General features: G+C 40.0%; 1 protein-coding gene across 4 annotated transcripts in view; it reads left to right on the top strand.

Annotated features, from left to right (window-relative positions):
- Positions 1–2329: 2329 nt before the first annotated feature.
- LOC121944391 (ras-specific guanine nucleotide-releasing factor 2) overlaps positions 2330–20585 on the top strand; it is a 54684-nt gene continuing 36428 nt past the window's right edge. For all 4 annotated transcript variants that reach the window (XM_042488165.1, XM_042488163.1, XM_042488162.1 and 1 more), the window contains exons 1-2: positions 2330–2620; positions 19677–19783. In XM_042488165.1, coding sequence (XP_042344099.1) covers positions 2345–2620; positions 19677–19783 — 383 coding nt within the window. In that variant the 5' untranslated portion in view covers positions 2330–2344. The remainder of the gene's footprint in view (positions 2621–19676; positions 19784–20585) is intronic.

Genomic DNA, 20585 nt, shown 5'->3' with positions numbered 1-20585 from the left:
CACAAGGGAGTACAGAACTAAACACTCTTTGTCACTTCACTTTGCTAGTTTCTGTGATGGTGTGTGAAAAGGATTTTAACCATCTCAGGTTCTAGTTATCACCATCTTGTGTGATATAAAGCAATTTGATAACATTAATTAATGACTGATCAAGATTTACCTATTAGACTATATGTCACATCAGTGTTTTTGCAATTAAATGAAAAAAAAAAGATGACCTTCTCACTCTCACTGCTCTTTGACCTTCAAAGGAAACGCAGCTTTAGCATTGCACTACTGTGACACTCACAGTCACGATGGGCCATTGGAAAAAAAGATCAAAATCAATACAGCAGATAGAGATTTTTTAAAAATGTATTCTGCAGTAGGGTTGCAGCAATATATCAGTTTTAAGGTATATTATGATATTAAAGTGGACGGTTATCATACTGTGTTCATTTGCTTATCTACAATATTAGGGGGAGTAGAAGGACAACTTAAACTTTATTTTAGATCATTTCAAAAAGGAGACTTTTTACACATAATTTAACAAACTAATGTTTTCAGGGTTTCAATTATAGTTATAACAAAATCTAACCCTTCTGTTTTTATTTCTTAGAAGGTTAATTCTGTCTGATAATAATAATAATTCTCTAATACCGTAAAACCATGATATTTTCTGGTTAAGCATGATCGAGGAGAGAGTGGGGACGACAAGCAGCAATGGGCGGCAGGTTGGAGTTAATCCCGCAGCCGCTGCAGTGAGGATGTAACTTTTGTACATGGGGTGTCCGCTCTACCAGATGAGCTACTGTGTGCCCTGTGCACTTCCTTGTAATACAGTGGGATTTAATTAAAGTCAATTCAAAGGGGCTTTATTTGCCAGGGACACATGTTCACATTGACAAAGCAAGTGCATGTGTCACTGCTAATTGGGTGACACCTCTTACACACCCACCAGAAAACGCACCTCAAAGCCTGTTGCATGCCATTGTAACAAACATGTCATTAAACTGATAAAAGCGGTGCACAAGATTGAATGTGCTCAATGAATATGCAAAGAATGCAGATACATTTAAAAAAAAAAGATAGCTGATGAGTTCTTTGATTGCATTTGGTCCAATGTGTCTCTCCACACAAACTGTTTACTTGCCTTTCAAATGTTGGTCAATACTAGTGCGCTAGAATAAACAATAATCTCTTAAAGGGCTCTGGTCAATACTAGTCGGACTACAAACAGACTACAAACAGATACCAAAATCTTGACCCGTTGCCTACAGGTTCTGTATATGTATGAAGATATCTATTTCTAAACATAAACTATAGCTCTACCATTGACAGTTAGGTTGGAGATTTGGGTGTGTTATGCAATTAGCCGCTAATGTGGCCTTGAACTGCTAGCTTCAAGCAGAGATCAGGAACATTGGTCTGATAACCTCAATTCTTTTCAGCTCTGCAGCTCCAATTTTTTGTTTTTTTTTGTCAAACTTGTAACCTTGCAGCATCACTTAAGGCGGGTTGACAGACATTGTATCTTACAGTTCCCCAAAGTGAAACAAAAGGCTTTACAAAACTTTGTTTTTCTACATATGCAGTTGTGCGCTGCCCAAAAATCGTTGGAGGCCCTCTTAAAATGAGAACTACAACATTACTTCTTGTCAGGCAGAGAGCCTGAAACAAGATGAGGTTTACTATTGTAGGACTATTGATCCATTTTCTTCATCCATTAATGTATTCATTTGTGTGTGCTCTTTGATGCAACGCTATTAATAATGCAGATTCACAACATTTGCCACTGAGAAAATCAGCATTACATCTTTCTCTCTCTTTTTCTCTCTCTCTTTCCCTCTCTCTTTTACTCTAACACACGCGCGCGCGCGCGCCTCACGCTCCGCCTTAAATTCCGCCAACTCCAAGATCAGCGCGCATCACCAGAGAGAGATGTTGTGAGTGAGTGTTAGTGTGCGTGTGTGTGTGTGTGTGTGTGAGGGAGAGAGAGAGAGTTAACCACTGTCAAAGCCGATTACAGTCTATCGGGTCTGTGATTCTGTCACTGTGTCCACTTGCGGGTTCTCCTCCATGTGAACGAAACGCCTTTCGCTTTCTCCTGCTTGTTTGTTTATAGTAGCGCGTTTTTGTTTTGCTTTTTTGTTTGTTTTTTTTGTAAGCAGCATGGATTCATTCTAGTGTTCGTGGGACTCGGACATCTTTACTATGAGTTCCTGTGCAGAAGCGCTCCCGTCAGCGGGGCAACTTTTCGGTGCGCTACGGCGCCGCTGAGCCGCGCGTCTCTGGGTGGGAAAGTTCACACGCAACCCCTGGCTTCGGTTGTCCCAACTTTCTTCTCTCTTCCAAAACGTCAAAAATGCAGAAGAGCGTCCGCTACAACGAAGGGCACGCGCTCTTTCTGTCGGTGGTCGCGCGTAAAGAGGGGACTAAGCGCGGTTACCTGAGCAAGAAGACTGCAGAGAACAGCCGATGGCACGAGAAGTTCTTTGCCCTTTACCAGAATATACTCTTCTACTTCGAGAACGAGCAGAGCGCGAGACCTGCCGGGATTTACCTGTTGGAAGGATGCACCTGCGAGCGCGCGTCGGCGCCCAAGATGTCCACTACTGGGAAGGAAGCGCTGGAGAAACAGGTGATTGTTTTAAAAGAGCAGAGGGATGTCAAAACTAAACCTACCGTTACTAAAAGTTCCAAAATCTTTTTTTTTAATCAGATGGTGCAACTTCCCAAAATCTGCTCAAAGCTCGTGACATTATTATGCTGCAGTCACTGATTGTAATATGACAAATGATTAAAAGACAAGCACGCCCAAAGAGATACATATCTAGAAGCTAATATGTTGCTTTGTAACAGAAATTTATATTGATTACCGCTTGTTTGTTAAACTTTTTAAAAACCAGAATAATGACAAGTACAACTTCAAATTGTTTCATCAAACTGATGTCCTTGTGAAAAGAGCAAGTGGCTCATGCAGCATCTAAGTGGCTGCAGCAGCTCTGCATCTCTGCTCTCTGGTTTTAGCATCCCTGCAGCATCAAGTGCTCCAAGTGCATCATCCCTGAACAGGTGATCATCCCCCAAAGACTTACATGTGCAAATGGGAGCAGGCTGGTAGGAGGGTTAGGTTTCCCACTGCTTTTCTGAATTCAAAACAAACAAAAAAGTATCCTCCTTTATATGCATTTCTCTCATTTTTTACTCTCTCTGACATCATGAAATTTGCCAATCCCAGCTACAAAGCATACTTTATATGTAACCTGTTGAGTGTGAATTCAATACTCTTTCACATTTTCATCATAAATGGAGTGAAGTGATTCTAAACACCACCTATGTGGATTGGTCAGGCACTGTTGATATGTCTTTGTAGTTAACACTAAAAATAATTTCAATTCTGATGGGAGGAAACCAAAGCAGTGCAGCAACAGGTTCTTGTATTTAACCTCCTTAACGCTTGCACATGCATATTTTATATTTTCTTGATCCAGCACTTCAATAAATCTACATCATCTTTACATTTAATTAAATATTCATTTGCAGGATGCCATGTTTTTATGGCTGCAACATTACATCAAATAGAAATGCTTTCATTTAGCTACACATATTGCAGCGTGGCGTCTTTAGAAAGCTTGTGATCTAAACTGCAATTTGTGATATACCTCTGTGGGTTTAAGTTATGCGTGTTTGTCAACCTGCATCTGAATCCTACAATGCTGAGGAAGGTTAAAGGTTTAGGACTTTAAAGCAGTGATATGCAGGGAAGTATTCTTGAGCAAATCTGTTGGCGACTGCTCCTGGAAGTTGCCTTAGTATTGTTGCTCCAACAGTTAGCTGGATCTTGTTGCTAGGAAACATTTGAATTACCATTTGCACATGTATTTCATTGAGAAAAAATGAAAAGCACATACACTGATCAGAAGGATATTGTCAGTCCTATCAATCAAAGCATTAATCATTACAGTTAAACAAAAAACAAACAAAAACTGTTATGCAAAAACTGCTTCATTAAAGTAATCAGTGAAACAGAATAATTTCTGTTTCTGATCCCAGTTTTCTGCTGGCCTCAGAGGCTGTGTGTGTGCACAGGCATCATGCCCATTAAAATGTAGGGGGAGCGATACACTGGAGAGCATTGACTTTTTTACAGTTTGAGCAAGTATTTAGGAGACAGTAAGCGGATGCACAATTAATCATATGAAAGGTGTGGAGAGGGCCAAAATAGCCATCAGTCATTGTCACTTCATCACCAAAAAAAATCTGTCCCCACTGACTCCCACCTACTTATAAAGGAGATGTCTGTCTCTTTAAATGTACAGTGTGTGTAGAGACAATTCATTCCAGATGTATGCAAATGGAGAAAAGGCTTCAGGAGAGCCAGGAGATGGCAGATTGTGGGTTTAATCAAGTCATACATAAAGCAAGATGTCTTTATTACTGTAATGGAGTTGTTATTAATCATGATGAAAGGAAGATAAATCTCTGTTATTTGATGGCAAAACTACATGTGGTTCCAACCACTAATATGATGTAAGCCAAAAAAACCTGGCTCTTATGATGTTACAGAGCTTGGCAATTATAATGTCTTATTTTATCCTCAGTCATGCTGACTGCCCCCCAACCCATGATGAAAGGAAGATAAATCTCTGTTATTTGATGGCAAAACTACATGTGGTTCCAACTGTTTAATTAGGGTTCTTTTCAATCTGCCCTCAGCTGAAACCTCATGTGCTGCAATATAACTGTTTAACTGGAACACACTTTAACTTTAACACACAGGAGGCACCAAATAATGCTGACATTTTATGGTTTAAGATGCTGTGTGTGTGTGTGTTTGTGTGTGTTACGTGAGTCTCACTGAAGGAGAATTTCAGAGTTCAGCCTGATCCGGGGCTTTATTCGTTGTGTGCGGGTTTGTTAGGATACAGTAAGAGAAGGCCTTCCATCTCTCTATCTCTTGCTCTTCACTGTGTTTCTGTGCAGTGGAGTGAGTCTGCCAGCAACCTGCAGTATCACACCCCCACAGTGAGCCACAATGCAACCACACAAATAACACAGCCACTGCGCCTCTCACTCTCCGTTGTACTCTCAGATAGACACAAACCCTTCAAATAATTTGGAGAGCAGTAACACTGGTCTGAATGGTTTCCACAGCGACAACTGTGAACATGTGCATGTATAAAACGGCTGTAGATTTCGCTGTGTATAATTTTCAAATCATCCCTCCCCCCATCATCAAGCGTGGGGTGGGTTATTGATCCCAGAGAGAAGCACAGTTCATCAGAGGCCATGAACCAGGGGAGATGACTGTTCTATGCAGTACAGTGTAGGCAGTTTCCAGATGGCTGCCCATATGTCAAATTGTGCTGAGCGATTCAAAGGCCTGGTGTTGCTTTATTGAATGACAGTTTGTCATGTTCAAACAAATGAGCCAATCATTCATCATTCGATTTTTGTAGGACTTTGTTGGTCTGTGAGTTGGGAGCATCATCTGATTGAGTCAGAGCCAGGATCCGAGCAAATATATAGAAACAAAGCATCTGTGAAATCAATGTAGCTACAGAGGCTGTTTTAAACTGAACAGAAAATACAGCCCTAAAATATATATTTTTTTAAAATGCATTAAAGAGGTTTCTTCAAAGAAAAGTTTTTCTTTGCTTATACTCCTCACAGGTTTAGGAACTTTATATTATGGAAATGTATCAGTTGTCCCCTCTGGTAAGGAAAGGAGTTGGATTGTTGTTTTCCCTTGATTTCCTTGTGCAGAGCAAAAATTAAACTGTAAACAGGCCTCACTTGTCATGTTAGAGGTGGCTGTGGTTCAGAAGGTAGAGCAGAGGTGGGTTGAGCAGGTGGAACTGCAGGCTTACTGTGGTTAGTGGTTGCCCACATGTCAAAGTGTCTCACAAAGTGGACTGCTCCTGACACTAACACAGCAATACTGTGCATGAGAAAGATACATCAATAATGTAGGCTACTGGTAATGAAACGAAAGTTCAGTCAGGGTCGGTATGGTGGCCCTGAGGTGCTGAAATTGACAGCATCAGCATCAGCATCAGCTTATTCCTACAAACAAAAACGCAGTTTTTAAAACCTGCTATTTTTGTAATTTGTTGTTATGATTTTCTGTGAGTGTTCACAGGGGTTGATCCAGTGTAAACATTTTCAAAACCAGTTCGATATTAAAATGGATTTTACCAGGTGTCACACCTGACACAGCAGCCACCTCTGAGTGGAACATAATGATAATGAATATGCACCTCAGTTATTTCATGTAAACAAACCATGTAAATATGGTGTCAGCTGGGCGCTTGAGATCAGACTGGAGACATGACCATTTAAAAGATGGTTGAGTAGACTACATGCAATCTTCCTACATTTGTAACATTACTTTTTAACAGAAAACACGTATATATTATTGTTATATTATCTAAAAGTGACACAGTGACAAAGTGATACAGTATAGCCATAAGCAAGTGGGTTGTTATTAGTGATGGTCATTTCCGAGCAACTCTCAGCTCACTGGAGATTTCCCTCTATCCATTGTAGTGAAATAAGGAGGTTTCATATAGATAATTCCTCGTAATCATAAATAGAAACAAGGCATCCAACAAAACTTTGTCTCAAAATGGCAGCACTGTGTCACTTGGAGCCAGTTAGGACATCCCTTTCATCAGCTTCAAATACAAAATGTTATGTTTTCCTGAGAGACTAAATCTACCTTGCCTTTTCTTGCCACCCCAAAAAACACATGAACTCCCTAGTAAACCAACAAAATGTGCGCCACTTTTCCCCCTCCCACCTTTTATTGAAATCTGATCTGCTTCGTGTTGACGTGCTCAGCTCCGCAGCTAATGTGTAAACAAGTGTCTTGTCAGACACAAGTGGCTCCATAAGACAGTTTATAAACAAACATTAAATTGATCATGTTGTCATACTGCTTATTACTAATGTAATACAAGCTTGATTTAGAGCTGTGACGCCTGATCTAGCCCACTTTTCAAATTTCTGGAAACATAATGACAAATGCTAGGTCTGCTAGTTTGCATTAAAAAAAAAAACGGTTTAAGCTCATACACCAAACTAGAGCAATAAAACAGAAAATCAACCCAACTCTTGTGTTTACCTGACACAGGTGTTTGTGTTGTATTTACAGTCTGTCACATGGTTCCATCTGCCCTCTTGACTATTTTTCATTACTTTTTTGTAACAATTTACAATTTGTTTTGAAAAAGAGAAGATGAAACATGAACTTGTCTGTTTTCCTGACAGTGCCTCCAGCAGTCTTACTCAGAAGAAAATAACATTTTAATAACCTTTCATTTTTCTTTCCAGAACTGAGTGTAGCCAGAAAGTTGTGTATACTGCAGCAAAAAGTTTTATTCACTGCCAAATTTGGGGCTGTGTATGAAGGCATTGCACGTGTAAAATAATCAAAACCAGCTTTCCCTATTTATTCAAAATGACAGACAATATGATGTGTTGTGGCATTGTGTTTTCTAAAGTGTCATGTTTTTTAAAATGCCATTGTTGCAATATTTTATTTTATGTTATTACCAAATTAGCTGTTGAGGTGCTCAAATTTGTGGTCTTTCCTCCATCTATGCTTAAAGCACCTGTCTGTGGTGCAGTGAAATTCGTCAGAGAGTTAAAGCATGGGAGATAGAGGTTAATTCAAACCTGTTTAATCTGGCTGGACTGACTTTAATGAAGTGTGTTTTTGTTGAGTTATATGCACGTTGGGGTTCTTTTCAACAGTTTCTAGTGACACTTAAGAGCTGAAGTGCCAGTGCTGACTTCCTGATGTGTGTGTGTGTGTGTGTGTGTGTGTGTGTGTGTGTGTGTGTGTGTAATTGTTTCTATTAGAAAGCTCGTCAAGCTCTAAACAGCCCTCTCAGAGCCTCATGTTTTTGCTGTTGCCCGCACTAATCGTCTGTATCAAGGAACCCATGCTTCCCATATTACTGCAGTCTGATCTGCTTTCCTCCGCAGGCTGCTTTTCATTTTCCTCTTAAGTCTTCTGCCAGGAGTTTGAGCCATTATGGACCTCATTAGTGTCAGATAAGAATTTACAGCTGCCATATGTCTGAAAATCTCTCTCTTGTGTTTGAAATACTGCACTAATCAAAGTATGGATGACAACGAGGGTGGATTGTACTTTCAACAAAACACTCCTGGTACAACATCATTGTTCTTGATCTAATTTCTATATGCTCCCTTCTTCATAAAACATATTGTCTCCATTTTGTCAAGATGTTTGTGAAATGGTACATCTTTGGGAAATACGCTTAGATGTTTTTTTTCACGGGGTTAGATTAGTAGATTGATGCCACACTCCTGTTTGTGTGTAGCTGTGGAGCTAAAGCCAGGAGACGATCAGCTTAGCATAAAGCTTAGGCTCTGTCAAAAGTTTAAAAAAAAAAGGTTAAGTTATGAGCTATAACTGTTTTTGAATGGCAGCTGGGAGCAGTGACTTCTCAGAGTCTTGTCATCACTGTGGGGTTACCAGGCAACAGTCTGTAAAGTATCTAAAGCTGTCTAAGACATGAAGAGGAATAAAGTATAATATTTCCCTCTGAAATGCAGTGGAGTAAAAGTAGAAATAACATGAAAAGAAAATACTCTAGATACCTAAAATTTGCACCACTGCTATTTACCATATAAGCTTAGTCAATAAACTTCTCTCTAGGTGGAATTAATATATTCTTGACTGTCCTACTCATTAGGTGAATGGGTACATGTGCTGCACACAGCATGCCACAACAGCAGGCGAAATGTCTTCAAGAAACTCAAGCATGTCCAGTTGCCTTTGATATAGCGCCTTGCATACAAGACGTTTAGTGAACACTGTAAATTGTAGCGTCTACCAGTAGTTGGCGTGTGGGGTGTTTAAGGGGCATGTATAATTTGTAGCTACAGAAAATTACAATTACAGTTACAATCAGGCAGAACCACTTCTTCTTCTTCTGCTTTTTCTTCTTCTTCTGCTTCTTCTTCTTCTGCTGCTTCTTCTGCTTCTTCTTCTGCTTCTTCTTCTGTTTCTGCTTCTGCTTCTTCTTCTTCAAGTGGCAGAACCACTTCTTCTTCTGTACCGTATGTAGTCTATTGAATGACTGGCATTTTCTCAGTTAGACTGAAAAAAAAAACTTTCTTCCTCCATTATATTTCTGGCAGATTATATGTTACACTGCGGGTGGAACCACTTTGCACAAGTCAAGAGTTTTATTCTGATTGCATTCTCTGTGGCATGTAAATGCAGATCTTATTGGATCACTGTTTTTAGCATCCATTTAAAAAGTTTAGTTGGAATCTCTAATCAGAACGATTTCAATCAAATTGAAGAAATATTGTCTATGTAATCACAGCTAATGATGTTATATTAACAATAGATCAGAGGACTATGCGTGATGTGAAAGTGCTTGCTTTCAGTGATTAACCCGCAGAGAATTACCATCAGACTCTGCAGAGCTTTTAGTGTCTTTTAGCACATTGTTTGTTTGTTTTTGTTTGACAGCTCATAGCTTGACTGATTTGTTTCACTCCCACTGCTCTCTTTAGTGTCGTTTTCAGCAGCACTTTTTATCCACTTTCTGCTCAGCTCCAAATTTTCTGTTTGGCTCCAAAATGGCAATATAAAACAAATATGTTGCACCGTATTGATCAGCCTGTCATGAAAGCTGAATGTGGCAGGGCTAAAGTTGTTTATAAAACTGGTCAGTCACCACATTGCCTCAGGTTAGACAGTGGAGAGGTGAGAATAATACATAACACAAACATCCAGCAGGTATAAGTTTATATTTCAGTACATCTCCTGAACGGGCGCTGGGCTGTTCTTAGGGAAGCCCCTGGTGATAAAAGCTCTTGGGACATCGAGCCTCTGTACTATTCAGTGGCGTTATTGTCATTGCTGAAGTTGCCCCCATCTATTATACAAGCTCCTCCTGTCACCAGCTACAGGTGCTGATGTGGAGTGTTGGCATTGAGAAAAGCAAAAATCATCCCGCAAGGAGTGTATAAAACAAAGTTTTGTGTCAGATAAAAGGATTTTCAAGTAGTTTCATGTGTGTTTGTTGTCTGCCGTGCAGTTTATGAGCAGTGTATTTTACAGGATAAGGTTAGGCGCACTGGCAATTCTCAAGAATATAGTAAAGCAGATTTACGGTGTGTTAAGACACCTCCCACTCCTGTGGGAGTCGTAGAGCAGACTCTCCAATCCAGCATCTATTGCATTAAGGCGTCAGGATGTTTCCAAACAATTCCTCCTGGCGCTGGAGGGACAAAACAACTGTAAAGCAACAACAAATGTGTTAGATGGGAGAGAAAGGTTGATGATAGCTGTATATTATGTGTGTCTGTTTTTGATTTATGTAGAGTTGGAGGACAGCAGTGAAAATACACAGTTGAGGAAGGGAGCTATCTGTTTAATCTCCAGATAAACAGACAGGTAATCCCTGATCAGAGTGCTCTGAGGCAGCCGCAATAGTTATTAGTATACTCATATACTGTATAGTGTGTGTATGTATGCGAGTTGTGCATGTGTGAACATTTTGTGGGTGTTTGTTTGTGAGTGTGAGAGAGACGGCCCCATACTTTGTTAAAAAGAACTTTTTTGGAGGAAGTGAACAGCATGGAGGGCAATGAAGAAACAGCGGGATGTGGGATGTTGATTCAGTGATTGTCACATTAGCTGGTACATCATTAGTGGAATTCAGCGGTTACATAAAGAACTACTGCTGCTGCTGTTGTCGGATTAATGTTTTGTATCTTTTCGCAATGACAAGTCTAGGGGATTAAAAATCTGTTCTTGTCTTCGAAAGTGAAGTAAAGCTGTTTGGATATCTAGAATTACAATATGGGTCTTATAGAAATATACAAAGAGGGGAAATTTTAAAACTCAAGTGAGAAAATGAACTGTGTCAAAACTAGGTATAGCCATAAGTGAGCTAGTACACAAGTACTTTGAGCATCAGTACTCATTCAGTGTACAGTGCATGCAAACTACATGTGAACTTGACTTTAAAGGACTTGACACACTAATGTTGGTCAATGTTGGGCTGTTGGTGAGCATCTGTCACCCACGTCACTGCACTGTGTCCCACACTGTTGACCCTTGTTGACATTTTTTCCCACCAATTCAGCATGGGATGGCTGTTGCTGAGAGTGGGTTGTCCTTTAATCTGAAGGTTGGGGGTTCGATCTCTGGCTCCTCAAGCCAACTTGTCAAAGTATTCTTGGGCAAGATACTGAACCCCAAAATTCTCGTGATGGCTGTTTCATGAGTGTGTGAGTACATGTCAATGTATAAAAACTGAGTAGCGGTTGTAGTGTAGTGTACAGTAGCCAGCATATAAATGTGTGTGAGAATGGGTGAATGTCACTCGTAGTGTGAAAGCACTTTGAGTGGTCAAAATGACCAGAAAAGTGCTATACAAGTGCAGGTCCATTCCATTTACCGTGTTGGATTGGCGGCAGAAATGGCAGTTTCTGTGTCCGTGTCGATGAATGAAATCACTGACACGAGGAGAGAAACAGAAACAGCTAAAGTCAAGAGACAGTTAGATCAAAACAAACTTGTTATATGAGTTCAGACTGTTTTTCTTTAGCCATTGAGCTCTTGAGCAGAAATATTTCCTGATGTTTTGTGTTGTTGTTCACTGGCGCATAATAAATATGGTTTGTTCTTTCAACATTGGATTGTGTTGTTAATGTGCTAACTGGCTAACTAGCATCAAGACAGTCTTCCGCTTCCTCTTTTTGAATGATGAGTACAGGCAACTGCTGTCTGCTGTAATGACGAGTTATGTTTTCTCACACAGGCACAGAGAGCATACATGGTTGTTGGCTGTCAGTTGTAGTATTTTAAATGTGTTCATATGCGACTTTTTGGCCAAGACACTGATGTGGGGCGATGTTGGGCAACACATCAGTCAGCTTTGTCGCTACAAGTTCTTTAATATATTTTTGGCGTGTCTAAGCCTTAAATATATAATCCATATTTATATATATTTTTCTATTTAAAAAGGAGTAAAATCGTATTATATTATAGAGGTATGTGTAGTGCATAGCTTCGGTCAGTGCTTCTCTCAGTGTTTTGTGTTTATCATGAGACTACTGTTAATTGGCTTGGTGTTAGCCACTGCTGTGTTAGCACTTGCTATCTGGTTGAACTGACCAGATGGAAAGAGAGCAGCTTCAGACTCTAAAGACAGTCCCTCAGTGCTGCGTTTAACCTATGTAGCACCAAAAAGTTGAAACAGATGAAGTATCATGCTATGGTAGCAGCAGAGACTATGCAAACATGCCGCTGAATCAACCCTGAATGTTGAGGCTGAAGTGAATAATGATGACAAAACCCAACCTACATTACCACAAACCGCTTGGAGGTGGCTGGGGTGCTTTTTTGATCGACTGGAATGCTACTCAGCACAACTAGTTGTGGAAATTCAAATCAGTAAGGCATGATTTGATTTGGCGCGGCTTAAGGTGCCAATCAAAAAACTCTTCTGGAGGTTTGTCATCACTTTGAGGTTGCTTTGAGTCCAGGAGGGCCTTCTAAAACCAAAAATTACATTTTGGCTTTTGTATGGATTGAACAAACATATAACTTGTTAACATGTAAGCTTTAAAGATGCTGCTAGGCACATTTTGTCACCTTTGGACAGAGCCTCACTAGCTGTTTCACCCTCTTTCCCTTCTTTATGCTAAGCTAAGTTAATTAGCTGCTGGTTATAGCCTTATATTTCACACGATATTTGTGCATCGATCTCATCTGAATCTCAGCAAGAACGCGAATAAGCATTTTTTCCATGAAACTATTTATTATAGCACATATGATGGATGACACCTGGCCACTTATTAAAAAAGATGCATGGGTGTGCAGTTACTGCAGCCCTCTGTGCAGTAAATAAGTTCAAATTTGTAGTATTGAATGCAGAAGGTTTTCATGACAATAGCAGTTTGTCTCTTTGCTTTTGTCCTTGGAGCATTTTATGAAGCATTCGGCACAAAAAGTACATTATTGCCCCTGTGGGAGCACGGCAGAAGCTGAGAAATGAGAGGAAAATAAAGAGATGAGAGGCAGATTGTGAGTGTGATCCAGAAGACTGGTGGGTGGAACAAGTGAACCCACATCCCTCCTATTTATCTCTCTAAAGCTTCTTCTCATAAATGACTTTCATTGTTTTAGTAACCGATTTAACCCTTACAATGGCCAAGAACATGTTCTACATCCAATTCTAGACATGATATTAATCTCAGTCTGTCATAAAAACCAAAAAGATTCTATTTGCAATATTGGAGTTATTTTGAAAAATGCCCACAGTGTTTGATTATTATGTACCTTTAATTACTCTCATGTGTTTTGGAGGAATATTATCACACTCTGCTTGGTCTTTTCAAACCTAAATAACTGATATTTGTCGTGAAAATAATAATAATCACTTGCTGGTTGGGCCATTTTGTTCTGCCATGAGAATGCCAACAACAGGTGGTTTAAGATTAGCTCTGCTTTAATCATCGCTCACGATCTCTACTTGCAGTTCTTTTGTAGTATCCTATATTCTGCTGTCTTTTCTTCTTTAAAGAAAAAAAAAAACACAACATGGTGCCTACACTCCCACACATTCACAGAGGAAATCCAGTTTATGGATTATATCAGTTCCCTCTATAGTCTCACATACACACGCATTAATCTGGTCTCCTCTCTGTTGTATTTCTCTGTAATGGTAATTATCACCCTGTGGGATGCAGGATCACTGAGCAGTCTCTGTTTCACCAATGCAGTGCAAAGGTGGAGACGCATTAGACATCAGCCTCCAGTGGAGTCCGTTGTGTTAAAACTGCTTGTTAATGATTTTTCTTTTCCTTTCTACTTTGTTATCTGTGCATATGGATCTGGAGGATAGGATGAGACAAAAAAAAAACTTTCTACTTTGAAACTTATTAGATGTTAACTGCAAACACTGTAATTGGTTTTTCCTGCAGCACTGGATTAAATTTAATAACCTTTAGTAGTCCACGTATTCGTTGATGCTCTGTAATAACTTTTAGTTTGCTGTGCCTTCATGCAAATAACAGTTTGTCTTTGTACTGTTGCATACCTATTTGCACTATTTTTTGCTCAGTGGTGGCAGTGTCTCTTCTAAATATTTGCTTTTCTGCAAACCAAGTTCAAACGAAGTGAGGCCAACCTGAGTGGTTTGGCACTGATATTCTCATGAAACACACAACCACAAACATGCACCATACAGTACTGTATAAGGAGGTTAGGCACGATGATCCATTTCTCTGACCTACCTGAGAGCTAGTTCCACCAACACAACTTTTGCATAGCGTTATTTGTATGACACATTTCTCAGAATTAGTGAACAGCCTTATTTTCATGTTAATATTAAATAACCATGCCAGTGGTTATGCATTTGTACCACAAAATATTTGCAGGTCACATTGAAATCAGTCAACCATTTGCAAGCTGCAGTATTTTAGGAATTCTTCCCCAGCAAAACTCAGCTGAAGACGCAAAACGTGACATCTGCAGAGTTTTGCTGGCTGCTAAGCTGTTTCTTTAGTACACTAAAATATGTTTCTGAAAACATTTGAAGCAAGAAACAGGCAATGCAGTAACAGATTCGTGATTCATATTTGATCAGCAGTGCCTAGTTTGACAGTTTGACCAAAGTTCAAAGCAGTGATTGACAGCTGCTTAAAGCCTCCTACAGACGGTGAGATTTTAGCAATCTTCAGAGTTTAGTGTAAGCTACCCTGTGCAACATGGATGTAATAAACTCGGGTAAGACATCAAGTTTGATGTATGCAGATTGTGCGATGACATTACTGACGGAATTGCAGGCTATGACAAAAACAAAACATTGTCAGCATGCATCATCCATTTACATCGCTGTAGTGGTAAGAGCAAAATGTAGGAAGTAGAAATTTATTAGCATCTACTAGCATTTAGCACTGTGGCAACCATCAGTGCATCATTTCATGCTGCATTTCTGTTGGTTGGTTAGTAACAGCAGTCACTCAGTGTGATGGTCATCCAGAATTTCTGACACTGTCAGAATTTTAACTCAGGCTGTCTTTAATCGCAAGACCTTGACAACGGCCATCCTTGAACCTCTCTCACTATGCAATGTAGGACTACCATTTTAGAGCCATGACCAAAAATATGCATCACACGTTTCTTTCATGTTGGTCATCTATTGTCTTGGACTTTGCAAAATTGCACAGTGTATACAGGGCTTTCAAGACTCCTGGGCTCTAATGAATGTTTTCGTTCACATACAGTAAGGCCATTAGAAGTACTACAAGGCATAAGAGTAGGCACAGGAGTATGCCTTTTTCCACAGATTATCTGTCTCATTCAGTGTTGTATGAATATAATGAACGTTCATTTTTATAAAAGTTGCCAACTTTAGCTTTTAAGGGACTACTTAGAGGTTTTCATGTTTTGTTGATATAAATGGAAACAAATTGCTATCTGGAACAGCATGAAAATTACATTTGAAGATCCATAAGTGTATGTATACTCAAAAGAACAGATGATTTGTAGTTAACGAGAAAGAAATTAAAGCATTCTGGTATTGTCTTTTAAAAATGATCCATCATGGCAGAAACAGCTCCAGTTTCTCTGTTCTGTTCTAGCCTGTACTTAAACTATACTATAAGTGCTCTATGTGAATGTGCTGTTTCTTTATTATTATTGTTCAGCCAGCCTTTCAGTACTTTCAGTGTATAGATATTTAGTCCTAGTGGGGATTAAACCTTTAACACTTTCAGCATTCATGCCTCCTTCTGCCCATTGAAGTGAACAACATCAAAGCAGTAAAATGCCAGTCACTCTGAAAGGCTGAGTGTGAGAGCTGAGAAAAAAAACACAAGGTCCATCTGTGGTACTGTACAACACAATTTGGCCTCCCATCAGTGCAGATACCAAAGCAGACAGCAGTGTTGCATCATTAGTTGCTATTCCAGTCCCCTAATCATCGCTGGATCCCAACAACATTCTGTCATCTCTGCATTTAAATATTTATAACATGCGAGTATTTCTGGATCCCCCAGCCGTAGTTTGCCTAATGAATCAATTACCAACAAGTCCAGTTTCATCTTTGACTCTTTAATCTTTAATACAGAAAGACGTATTTCATCACAGTGCCACCATGAACCTCAGGGTGTGTGGTAGGTTTTAATTTCCGTAGTCTTTGTTGGCCAGTGAAATGCAGTCTCACTCCTCACCTCTGTTTTCACAGATTTAAATGACTGACCCCAAATTCCTTCTGAATAATAAAAGTTGCCTTCATTTTGCCTGTGTCTTGCACATTGGTGGCAAAATGCACTCTTTTGTGTCACACCGTCAGTTTCACAGTGTCATTTTCCACAATAGCTGTTCCTCAGATTAGGTGAAAAAGATGAGTAGTAAATTGGACGTCAGTAGCATAAAGAGTGCAAGAGTGGAAAAGAGTCTCTGTCTCTTTGTTTCTTTTGCTTTTCCACTCTGTCTTTATTTGTTTAAATGAAATCTCTTACAGTACAGTGAAGACCCTGAGGGATGGAGGCTACATTTGAGCTGATCTGAAGGGAGAGCGAGCCGGTCGTCCTGAATGGTACTGTAGAGTTTGGAAGCTGCGTGTTCACAGCTCAGAGAGAGTCGGACCTCTTACTGCTTTAACATGTTCCTTTTCGACTAATGAGGGCACAGTGCACTGTAATTCATTGCACTGCATTGTTAATGTTTTCAATGCCATGAGGTCCAGCGTGATGCAAAAATCTGCTGTAAAGGATGTGATACCATTAAACTTTAATGATTGCCTGGGGGCAACTGGGTCACTGCTGCAGCACATAGGAGTATAAGGCAGGGTTAAAAACAGTAAATAAAAACAGGATAAAAATATGTAGCAGACATAAAAACTGACAAGTATGTATGAGAAACTGGACTTTGCACGTAACGAAGAATTTGGTGCATTACAGTTGTATTATTTAAACTAGAATGTGAGCTTATATGAAAACAAATTATATCAATATATACCATATGAAGTATAAACACTGATGGATTGTTACTACATTTACTACAGCACTGTACATAGAGGTTTTCTGTGGAGTTTTCTGTAAAAGAATCAAAGTTTACATTCACTTTTTCTCACCAAAACACATTGTGCATCCTTGGGGAACAGACACTTTGCAAATGTTTTATGAGGAAGGAAATGCATTCCACCTCTTTTGAATATTTTAAATTGTGCATTGTTTAAATCCATGTCTGCTAGCTTGCTGTCTTCTTCTTCACTGCCTTTGTGAGCACACTGCTGTGCTCTTTTGCTTCCTTGTTTGCATGAATGACACAAACAAAACAAAACAGGGACACATTTGTAAAAAAAAAAAAAAAAAAAAAAAAAGATTGCTCTATAGTACTATCCACACGAAATCTTGAAGTACAATTTTTGGTACTTGCACTTTGCTTACATTTATCTCTCCACTTCAAATTTCTAGTATTTTGTGTTCTTCGTTCTTGTTTAGTGTTCTTGTTATTAAGTTCATTTAACAGATACGGAGTATTTCTATAGGACTTTTATTGCAGCAGAGTGGTAATGCTGCTTTCACTTAAAGGTCAGCGGTGTAGGATTTAGAGACATCTATTCACAGAAATGGAATATAATATACATAGCTATGTTTTGCATTAGTTTATAATACCTACATATGGAGCAGGTCCTCCTCCATTAAGTTCACTATGTGGTTCTACAGTGGCCCAGAGGGATCAAATCAGAGACTGGTTCTAGATAGGGCCATTTGTTTTGGAGTTCTATTGGCAGTGTTATCTTCCCTGTTTCCACCGATTCCCCCCACAAAACAAATACACAACTTAGACAAACAATAATGATGATAAATAACAAAAAAGAGAATGTTTTGTTTGCTAATTTGCATATTTCGTTTTCTTCTTTGCTTCTGGGCTTTCGCATTTTCATTTGCTCTTACTCTTGTGCTTTAAGTTAGTAGGGGACGCTTGCCTAATGCAACCAGTGTGCTGGGTCCGTCACTGCAAATTTGCAGTCGGTCAGTTCACTGCAAAATGCCCCCCCCCCCCCCCCCCACACACACGCACACACACACACACACACACACACACTCCCCTTGTGGGTGGCAAACTAGGCAGCTGCCTAGAAAATCAGTATCTCTGCTTTGTAGTTCTCCTACACACATGTAATAACAACATGAGAGATCTTTGTGACCAAAGCAACCATACGAGTCAGTATCAACATAGTGTGAAATATTTTTGTCTTCACTCTGATAAGGCTTTGAAAGGTTAGATTATAAACCCTGATATACTGTGCTCTGCATTAGCAAAATTGTTTTATTTTCTACTTGACGCTGCTTCCTTCTCACATCTAAAATTGCTGGATGGATCAATAAAAGCACTAAATGAAAAGAGGCTGCGCTGAAGAGCAGAAAATGGAAGTGCAAAAACACAGCGTAAGCGTCAGATATTGGGTTGCCATGGAAATGTTATCTTGTTAGGCGGTGACACAATTCAGAAATATGTACTTGGTTAAGAAATATTATGTAACCGCTCCCTCTCTCGACCCTTCCCTGTCTCTCTTTCTCCCTGTCAAAGGCTGTTAGAGCACCGATTATTGTTGATGTAATAAAATCCAGCCAGCCAGTGAATCGGAATGACAGATACATAAAAAGCAGGGATGGGGGGTTGGGGGGAGAGGTGGAGGAGGGTCTCTGAATGTGTGTTCCAATAACCTTGGTGACTCTGTCCTCAGTCCATTCCCACTGCAGGGGCCCGTCCATCCTCCTTCAGGATAAACGTCTCTCCTCTGGACTCAGTTTGGTTCACTGAATCCTTACTGAGAGAGACACAAAGAGAGGGGATGTGGGAATGGAGGAGGAAGAGGAGGAGGAGTGGGTTTCGACAACAAGAGAAGTGAGGACGCTGGTTCAGCGGGGCAGAGGAGGCGGAGTGGGATGATAGGTGAAGTGCAAAGAGAGAGAGAGGAGGAAAGAGGTGGTTGGATGATGAGAAGTGGAGGAGGAGAGAGAAAGTCCATGTGAAGCTTAGTCTTCTCTGTCTTCCCTGACTAAGAATAGCAGCTCTTCTGCTAACCCAGTGCCCCAGGACATGACCATTTGAATAAAAGCCTCTATCACTTCACATAATGCCTGGTGTGTGTGCTCTAATGTAGGTGTGTGTGCTTGCATGTGTAAGTGTGGGGAAGTATTTTGAAGGCAGATACTTAGGGAAATTTAGAATAATAAGAGAGACAGACAGGACCAGAGAAAGACAGAGAGAGAGAGAGAGATAGGCCTAATTGATGTTGATGATAATAGGCTGGTGGAGAAGAGAGGCACAGACGAGACTTGATGCTTTATTTCAATGAGCAAATAACTCCGTCATTTGTGTCGAGCCACCCACCCTCCTCTGGTCCTGTCTTCCTCTCTGTCTGTGTGCTCTGCCCGCTTCATGAACGACCCCTGGAACTTTATATGGGATGAATCTGGGCAAAAAAAAGAGTGTGAAAAGCAAATGTACTTGAACACCATGTTTCCATATGTGTGTGCCATATGTCTGATTGGCTGTGACATCTCAAAGGAGCAACCAAAACATCCCGTGCTGTGATATGAAACCATTGTTGCAGCTGAGGCGTTCGGTGTCATGGTCACACATATAAACAGCTTATTTCTCTTTCTCTCTTCAGCATTACTTCTTCATTGTGTTCGGTCATGATGGACAGAAGCCTCTGGAGCTGCGGACCGAGGAGGAGAGTGAGTGCGATGAATGGGTGGAGGCCATCCAGCAGGCGAGGTACACACAAAGTATTGCATAAAGTGTACATGTGTGCTTTACCCTCTCTGTTTTGTACAGCAGGAAAAATGACATCACACAGTACGATGTGATGTGACAGAACATTAAGATTAGAGAGCTATAATATGGCCAAACTGGTGGTTTCTCGTTTTCTAACCCATTAGATATGAATCATGTAATTTACTGCAAAGCTGATTGTGTTCCAAAGAATATTAAACTTTTTGTGCCATGTGTCTATCCATTAGATTCAGTTATTTCAGTGCGGTATAAAAGATTGGAAAATTTGATTTATATCTGCAGTAATCCATCTTATTTTCATTTGTAAAGCTGACATTATTGTGGCATGCAGTCACCGCAACAACTTTGGAAACCTCCTCCTCGTTGGTGTGTTCAAAGAGGCTCAGACATTTAAGGTTTGAGATTTAGAGTGTAGACATGGCTCTTATAAAAAAATTAAAATGATAGTTTGGGATTTTTGAAGTGGGGCTGTATACTTAGTCAGTGTATTACATGCAGTAAATGTCGGTGCAACACCTGTTTGCAGAAACAGATGAGACGAGTACCCAACAGTTCAACATTGCATTGCTGTGGACTCATCACATATTGTGGCTTTGCAGTGGACTTCTGCATCTAAATACTATGTTTTAGGTAACCCTCTACCTCTGCTGTATACACTCTGGGATGCCACTATCGTGATGTCAACAAATGCAAAAAACATAGCATTCAGACGGGAAGGTAACACTGGACTCCTGCATGAAAGTCCATTGTTTGTGGGACCTATCCATCGTTCCTTCCACCTGCC

The sequence above is a fragment of the Plectropomus leopardus genome, chromosome 6 (assembly GCF_008729295.1).
Source record: "Plectropomus leopardus isolate mb chromosome 6, YSFRI_Pleo_2.0, whole genome shotgun sequence".
NCBI classification, from domain to species: Eukaryota; Metazoa; Chordata; class Actinopteri; order Perciformes; family Serranidae; genus Plectropomus; species Plectropomus leopardus.
Note: the sequence above shows the minus strand (reverse complement) of the source record. Positions and strands in the feature narration are given on the sequence as shown.